Source organism: Dromaius novaehollandiae, chromosome 12 (assembly GCF_036370855.1).
Source record: "Dromaius novaehollandiae isolate bDroNov1 chromosome 12, bDroNov1.hap1, whole genome shotgun sequence".
NCBI classification, from domain to species: domain Eukaryota; kingdom Metazoa; phylum Chordata; class Aves; order Casuariiformes; family Dromaiidae; genus Dromaius; species Dromaius novaehollandiae.
This window is the reverse complement of record NC_088109.1, coordinates 2,259,865-2,268,135: the sequence shown is the minus strand read 5'-3', so window position 1 is coordinate 2,268,135 and position 8,271 is coordinate 2,259,865. Positions and strand designations below refer to the sequence as shown.

Sequence of the window (8,271 nt, the reverse complement as noted above, 5' to 3'; positions counted from 1 at the left end):
ATTTTTTGCAGCCCTTTACTGTTTCCAAGAACAGAGCCATAAATTGCCTTCCGCTAGCCTTAACGGGCTAGCTGCTGTGCCGACGGGCTGCTTCGGTCAGGCGTAGGCTTTCGGGTGAGAGTTACACGGAAAGAGCAGAAATCGGGCTGGGAACGGAAGCTACGAGCTGGTGCAAGAGACCCTCAAATTATAAAATACAGAAAAGAGCTGAGGGAAGAATTTAGAGAGAAGCTTTCTAAAGCCCCCTGTGACTGTGAGGTAGGAAAAGGACGGTAGTTATGTGTTGCAGAGAAGGAAATTACCATCCAGGACAACTAAAACAGCAAATACAGGCAGAAGCCTTGGGAAGGAAAATAAGAGCAAGCTGCTGACTACAGAAGAGTGTTATTGAAGATTTCCACCCTGGGAGCTTACAGTAATACTTAGGTTTCCCTGCGATTGCCACCGCGGGAGGCTAAAAAGGCTGGAAGCCAAACCTGGGGGGGAAAAAAAGGCTGGAATTAGCCCAAAATGAGTGAAGCGAGCCAGAGGACCGGGCCCTCCGGTAGTCAATCCCCGCTGAGCGCCTGGAAGGGAAACCCGCGGCAGAGCAGCTGTGGGGCCACCTCACCCGGTGACACGCTGCAGCCTCCCGCGCTGAACTACTTTCTGTCCCTCAGAGAGAGGCCTCATTAGCCCTTTTAATTATTTTCCCAACTGCTAGAACCCCAGATGCCATTGCATTACGTAAAATGACAAATGTATTTTTAACTCGCAAGGCAAGTGAACTTTCAGTTCTTCCCAGCGATACAAACGCGGCTCCATTTCAGTGCGTGACTCATCTTCACATGTACGAAAAACTCAGCATTTCACATCCAGATCGCTACACCCCGGGCGAGGAGTGACAGTTGCCGTGGGAACCACCACTTTTAATACGCTTTCAGCGGCGCAAAGGAATAGCGACTGCGTATTTGGCAGGAAGAAAGGCTGCGTTTGGGATCAGCGCTGCATATCTCGGTAGCCGTGCCACTGAAGGGCTGTGGCCTGTCCAGTATTGCCTCCGTCTGCTCTGCTCTGGGGTGTCTGAAACAGGGTTTGGGGGTGCGTCAAGCTTTGCTCGGCCTTAAATCAAGGCAGGAGCGCGGAGCCGGGCGCTAGGTGGCCCCCGGCGCCCGCGGCACCGCCCGGCCGCGAACGTGGCGCTTTCTATCTCGGGAACCGGCTCTTCGCGCTCGCCCGCACCGGGCGGCACCGCTGCCGGCAGCCCCGGGGCTGCGCGCCGCTGCCGCAGCGCTGCCCGCTGCCGCGACTCGCCGCCTCCGCCGCCCCTGCTGCTCTGGCAGGTCCCTTTTCCCCGTCAAGGGAAAAATACGATCAGTGCCTAAAAACTACCCCCCGGGCTGCTCCCCGCCGCGCGCTCCCCGCCCAAACGTCGCCACCGCCGCGGCCCCGCAGCCCGGCCGGGCCCCGCGGCGGGCGGCGGCCTCCCCTCGGCGGCCCCGCGGCGCGGAGAGGCGGCGCGCACCTGCCCAGGGCGCCGGGGCGGGCCCGAGCCGCGCCCCGCCCTCCGGGACGCCGCACCGGGAAGCCTCGGCTCGGGCCGCGCCGCGCCGCCACAGGCAGGTAACCGGCCCCTGGCGGGGCCGGCGGCCGGGCCCCCCGCTCCGCTCCGCCTCGCTCCGCCCGGGCGCCGCGCCGGCGCCCCCCGCCGCGGCCCCCCCCCGCTCCGCCTCGCCTCGCGGCTGTGCCGCCCGCCCGCCTCGCCTCAGGGTTTCCCGCCCGCCAGCGCGGGGCCTCGGGAGCCCCCGGCCGCGGCGCTGCCTCCCCCCCGCCCCCGAGCTAGTCCCGCTCCCGGGGCTGCTCCCAGCGGCGGCGAACGGGGCTGGGGCCGCCCGGCGGCGGGTGCGAGGGCGGCGCCGCGGCCTCGTGGCGACGGGGAAGGCGCGGGGGGCGCGGAGGCTTTGCGGCGCCCCCCCCCCGCCTTGGCTGGCCCCCGGCAGCCGCGTCACCCCGCGCGCCCCCCCGATGGCCGCCATTTGGTAACAGCGTCCCGGCGTCAGGCCCGGCTCCGCTCCCCCTGCCCGGCCGGTGCCCTCCTGGGCAACCCCCAGATACTCTCGGGCCTCTGGAGAACTTGGGGTGTCGGGACGGGGGGACCGTCCCGCGGCTTTCTACCCAGAACAAGTTGTCAACATGGATTTGTAAGGTCAAAGCAGAGGCCCCCTCTTTACTCTGTGGTATCACGCTTGGCTAAGTAGGACTCCGGTCAAAGATTTGGCCTGGGCACTTACTGCAGCAAGAATAATAATGTTTTATAACTGCTGACTGATAGAACTGTTTTATAAAGTTAAATGATGTACGTTCCTGAGGTGAACCTCCATTTTCGGTCTCTTCCAAGCCTGGTCATCTCCTTAAGAAAGGAAGAGAGAAAAGTGGTTAGGTGGGAGCACAGTTAAGTCACATAAATTGCTAATACTCACATTTTTATTCAGGACTAAATGCCGAGCCAATGGACTGTTTGAAGCACTTGGTTTGACCATCTAAGAGGAGGAGACCTTGCTGAGGAGAACCCCAGGGAATCTGTTGGATACCTCCCTAAGGTCGAACTCTTCCCTGATATGGAACAGAGTGGAGGGGACCAGGAATCCCAGCCAGAGAGTCACGCCGAGAGCAAGAGCCACCTAAAATCCTTGCCGGGGGGAGCCGCTCATGTCAAACTAGAGATAAAAAAACATGCAGTTACAGATGACTACAAACTCTCCAAACGGGTGCTAGGGTTAGGAATTAATGGCAAAGTGTTGGAGTGTTTCAACAAGGAGACAGGGCAGAAATGTGCTTTAAAGGTATGTAGGCTTTTGTCTTTATTTATGTTTGGGAGACCAGAGTTCACTTCTTAAATCCCCTTAAAAGCTGCTTGTTCTGTCACTTAGATTTAACAAAGAGAGTTGGACAAAGGAGAACTTGAATATGTGGCGACATTTGCTCTGTCTTGCAGTATTGTAGTCCAGGCCTGAGTCTTTTCCAGAACGTTCTGTGCGAGTTTCAAGGAGAATCCATCAGTCGTGAAACTGTCTTGTTCATATTAAAAAAAAAAGGGGGGGGGGGAGGCAGGGAGAAGAGTGTCTAGGTCTGTTCTCTGAAGAATTTTGCTAGGTTTTGAATGAAAATACTGCGCAATGCTTGGGAAGGGAACTATTTTAGATGTTGTGCAATGCAACAGGCGTCAACTGGGAAGTACTGAAATGTTTGTTAGTCATCTGGCTTTCCCCTTTTTGAAGAGTTATTGAAGGGCGTTATTGATTGTAGATGCAAACTTGACAGAGGCGATTTATTGCAAATACCTAACTTTGGAGGGAGGGTTCCTTTTGGCATTTTAATGGGCATTTTGAGTTGCTTACTGTCTTATTCTCTATTTTGGTCATGTATTTCCAGGAGAGTATTATCTGCGAAAACACAGAGAATGTCAGTATTGACAAATAAGATCAGCTGTTAACTGGAAACCAGTAGATATTTATGGTGATAAACATCACTTAAATAGCATGGAAAAACATTCATTAGTGAATGTTAAGTTTACCTGCCTTTTGCTCTGCAGTATTTGAACTTGAAGATTTCCCTGATGATTTTAGACCACATCAGCAGGAAAAAAAGCAGCTCAAATGAGAACCAGGAAGGTTCGGTATTCTAAGTCTGAAAACAAGCTGAAGTTTAGTCACATGAGTTACTTAGGAATGTTACTGAGCCCTTGCTTAGTTAATCTGATTAGCTTTCAGGTACTCTTCTGTTTCTTAAACCTTAAACTCCACACGTGTTGACAGAAAAACAAATCTGTTACTGGTCAACCAGAAGAGCTGCCAAGGTCTGGATGTGGTTTTTCCTGTATCAGGCTAGAACTGCTCTCCAGCAAGGTTCTTGTACTTTGATACAGCAGACTGGAAATATGTGGTACTTCACAAAAGTTTGTCATGGGGGAACTGGAAATTTTGGGAAGCAGATTGGGAGTACTGGGGTTTTGTGCCTGGGTAGAGGTGTGCCAGGTCATTTCCAACTCTGAGCTGAGTCTATTAGTTGGATCCTTCTGTGAAAACAGTCAGGAGCAAGTGAGTTAATTTGAAGTGCTGTCAACACTAATTTCCATACTTAGCATACTGTGATGAAGGAAACTGTTAATACTGAAGCTCTTGCACTGTTTCTGAAGACTTCAGCAGGTTCACTGTTGATTTATGTACCATTCATATTGTAAAGGTTTTATTTGCAGTTATAAGGGCTGGAAGCTTTTTAAAATGTAAGTTACCACTCTAGAGCGCAGTCCAGTGGCAATGGATGTGTTTCAGAGCAAATTCTGTAGCTCTGGAATCAAATCGAAAATACACTCCCATGGATACTAGCACCTGTAAAATAGAGTTTTAACTCTGTGCCGAGTTAAGGAGTTGAGGAGGAGGGATAAGAGAACTAAAGTTGCTGTATCCTGACAAAATGTCCTGCCTCTGATGGAGAGGAGGAACCTGTAGTAGATCCTCTAATATCAGCTTTACAATTTCTCTGTTTAGCACTGATTGAGTTAACTGATTTTTTCAGAGCTTTTAAAATGCATTAGGGATGAAAAAAAAACCCTCCAAAACTGTAGTTCTGTCAGTGATAGCTGGTATATCACTGAAAGTGCATTACATACGTTTTCCCCTCTCTGCCCTCCCTCCCTCACTGCAGAATATCCACACTTGAGGAAACTGTTTTCTTTTGGAATGGCCAGAAATATTAAGATGTTTGAGTTCTCCAGGGAGTTTAGATGGCAGATAATAGTTTGTTTCTTGCATGTATGTATTTCTTGCCATTATGAGTTCAAGTGCAGAATAAAAAGTTAAATATGCAATTAAGTAAAATTGCCAGCAGCCCAGAGAGAATCTGCTGTTCTCTCCAAAGATGGTCTGATGAGAAGATTATCCAACAAGGAAGGATAAAAATTGTGTTAGGTTAATTGTCAAGAATAGAAAGATCTTTTCCTAGCCCTTAAGATATTTGCAGGGATAAAAATGTTCAGAGGAAGTATTTCCATTGTTTCTTGGGAAACCTGAACTGTGCCATGCAAATCTCTAACCATCTCCAGATGGGACTTAAGAGCAAACCATCTAAATAAAACAGTTATGGAAAAAAACATAGGAAACTTGGAAAAATTGGCTCAGAAATAGCTTCAGTACACAGTTCTCTGTGTAGGGACAGTAGGCCCCAGTGTTTCTGCCTTGCCATTGCTCACCCTGCGTAGGTGTGATGGGCTGGGGTTATCATGAACATACAAGAATAGAAAGTGGAGGCTGATGAAGCTGTCACAGAAAGACCCTTGGTCTGACAAGTAAAGAGAAGAGAAACGTAAAGATTGAATTGTAAGTGGAATGGGAAAAAAGGAAAGCTGGATGGATTTTCCTAGAGGTTGCTTGTGCAATATGCACTGGTATCTCCATATATGTGTAGACAAGTACTTCAAGTGTGAGCAGTATGCTCCCTGTAATCTGCTCCTAGAAAAAGAAAAATCCCAGTCCTCCTGTTGAAGGTAAGATGTAATAGTCTGTTCTGCTTTACACCAAATTTACTCATTAAAGCAGCTTCTGACTTGGCAGATGGCACTTCCTTCTGCCTGCAGGTTTTCTTTTATATGGGAACAAAGCCAACACAGCCAGGATCTGGATAGAAATTACTCAATGGAAGGAAATTTAACTGAGGTACTCATGAGGAAAGGGCTTGAACAGGCAGAAACATTCATCCTTAGAGCTATGTGTCAGTCAAGCACTATGTACTGTAACTGGGAGGTCCCTGTTGTCTCCTTTAGTCTATGCCCATAGTTGGAACTGGTTAGAATTTCACTAAGCATTTTAGAGTGGGAAAACACAAGACGTCCTCTCAAAGATACTGCAGGGGCTCTAGCAGTAGCTTTGGTTATTTTTCCTGAAGTATTATGTGGCTTAGTTTGCTCTGCTTGGCATTGTGGTTTGCTGCACATTTTAAAATGTGCTGTCAGCTTTGTTTCCATTAGATTGAAATGCCACACGCACTGCTTTCCTAGTCCAGAAAATCTAATCTGGTTACTCACTTAGAAGCATAATGACATGTTGGCTGAACAGCGCTGTTTCCAAATAGTGAGAATGCATGAATTTAGGAGGGTGGAAGTGGAAACAAAATTGGTCTGTAGGACTGTGGCCTTCTGTAAGGCAACTATGTTTTAGTCTCTCTCTCCCTTGCAAATAGAAAACCTCAGCTCTCTTTCCATAGTCGATCCAGAAATAGCTGTCAAGCGAAGTTGTAGTCACTTCTATTTTTATCTCCTCCTCGGTAGGCTGCCCCCTTCTGTTCACTTTACCTTTTGGGGGTAAAATTTAACCTCCACTCTTTCAACACTGTCAGCAGCCTGAATGTTCTCTGCTGTTTTTCACACTTCACCCTCTTTTTAGGGAGAGAAGGAAACTGAAATAGCTGACTACCTGTGAGGATAAATGTTGGCTCCTGCAACTTGCCTTCCCATAAAAAGCCTACAGTTCCTTGCTCTCTTTCTTTCCATTTCTCTTCCTTAGTTACTTTTTCTTTCTTACTTTGTACAAATTTCTGTTAAATGGCATCAAAATAATGTTTCGATGTATTTGATGGCCTACATTATTTTTGTGAAAGGTGGTAGGGTACAGCCAAAGGTGGGATCAGGCAAGAAGAGATGAACAGACAGCTTCCTGTCGCTGGGCTTTGGGGACTTTCCTGCATCTGCAGTTCCAAGATTTGGGTGGATGTTTCAGGCAGAGGATGTAAAAACAGTGTCCTTGACATACTTCTCACCTTACGTAAACAGATGTTGCTTCTTTTCCAGGAGTAGAAAAGGGAAGGACAATTCAGACATAGCAGCAAATCAAAGATTGTTGGAACTTCAGAAAAACAGAATGCATAAGTTTGAGTGTTTTGGTACTTTTGTTAAGAAAACTTTCCTGAATAACAATCTAGCAGTCATAAAAGTGCTTCTCCCTAAGCACCTGTGCATATACACCTTATACTGTGGCTGCTTTCTGGTCATCAAAGGCTGCGTATGTGTGAATGGACCTGCTAGTTCATAGTCCTATACCCTAGAATAAATAGTGAGTTTAGCTATGACCTGCCTCATGGAAAATGTCTTGTGCTACTAAGTGCCAGCAATACAGCGTGCATAGTTTGCTGATTTGAAGTCAAATAGGTAAAGCCCAAATGTAAATAAAGCAAAAAGCAAACAAAAAAATGAACAGGCTCTTGCCTTTTAGATTTAAGAATCTTTTGGTGAATGATATAGAAGATAATAATAGAGTAGGAGGCTCTACTATTGTTCATGAGGGTATTAGCATAACCTTGTGCTGAGAAGGAGGGAAAGCATGTAATAGAGAAATTTTGCAAAAAATCATTCTGCAAAATGGTTCTTGGAAACATAGGACTAGATAGAGAATGTGGTTCTGCTTTCCTAAGTGGAACCACTGTAGAGAAAAATATTAATTCTGCCTCACCTGAATTTCATTTAGTCTTGAGCTGTGTGTGTTTCTCTCACTCAATTTTCATGTTTCTGATTAAGTTAAATATTACTTCGCATAAGCTAATTGCTGGATAGTCTGTCTTCAGTTAGTATACGGTGAAGTTGGATTCTGACTGCTCACGAACAGGAGACTATAGAGTCAAATTATCTATTTAGTAAGTTATCTAAAAAGCTGATACTTTTTAAATACCCTGCTTTTTGCCTGAAATGTGGAGATGATCAAGGAAAAGAATACAGCAGATGAGGAGGCAATGCATACAGTGAAAGCGAAAGTTATTTTAGGCTGATGATTGATTGCAGAAGAGGAAACGTTAACAAGTTTTTTGGATGCTATAGATTGCATTTTTAGAAGAGAAAAAAAATATGCCAAATCAGGAATGAAACATTTCAACATTTTTAGAATAAGGAAGAATGTTGTACTAAGCTAGAAGTGTGGTGGGAATTGAGGGAAACCAAGTGTAATTGCCAGTTAGCTTTTGTGCAGGATGAAGGAGTTCTCACTTTTACTTGAGTGGTTATGTGTTTCAGGAGGAATTTAGCACTTCCAAGTGAAATATTCTGTAGTTCCCTCTTACCTACCATGTTTTGGAACCCTGCAACCTATTTATACTGGTTTATCTCATGCTACAGTAAATTCAGTGTCAGTAACACAGCTGAGTATGAGTAATAAGCTCCAGGAGCTATGTCTTGGTAGATCAAAGCCAGATGCTGTGTAGAATGAATATGAGTTCAGAAAAGTTCCAGTTAAATGGTAGCCCCCGGTATAT

General features: G+C 46.9%; 1 protein-coding gene across 5 annotated transcripts in view; it reads left to right on the top strand.

The window, feature by feature from the left end:
• Positions 1 to 883: 883 nt before the first annotated feature.
• MAPKAPK3 (MAPK activated protein kinase 3) overlaps positions 884 to 8,271 on the top strand; it is a 51,644-nt gene continuing 44,256 nt past the window's right edge. Inside the window, exons 1-2 of one of the 5 annotated variants that reach the window (XM_026106637.2) lie at positions 884 to 996; positions 2,472 to 2,822. In XM_026106637.2, the coding sequence (XP_025962422.2) occupies positions 2,598 to 2,822 (225 nt within the window). In that variant the 5' untranslated portion in view covers positions 884 to 996; positions 2,472 to 2,597. Of the gene's footprint in view, positions 997 to 1,475; positions 1,603 to 2,067; positions 2,186 to 2,471; positions 2,823 to 8,271 lie in introns of those variants that run through there. The other 4 variants (XM_064518628.1, XM_064518629.1, XM_026106635.2 and 1 more) reach the window with 4 other exon arrangements.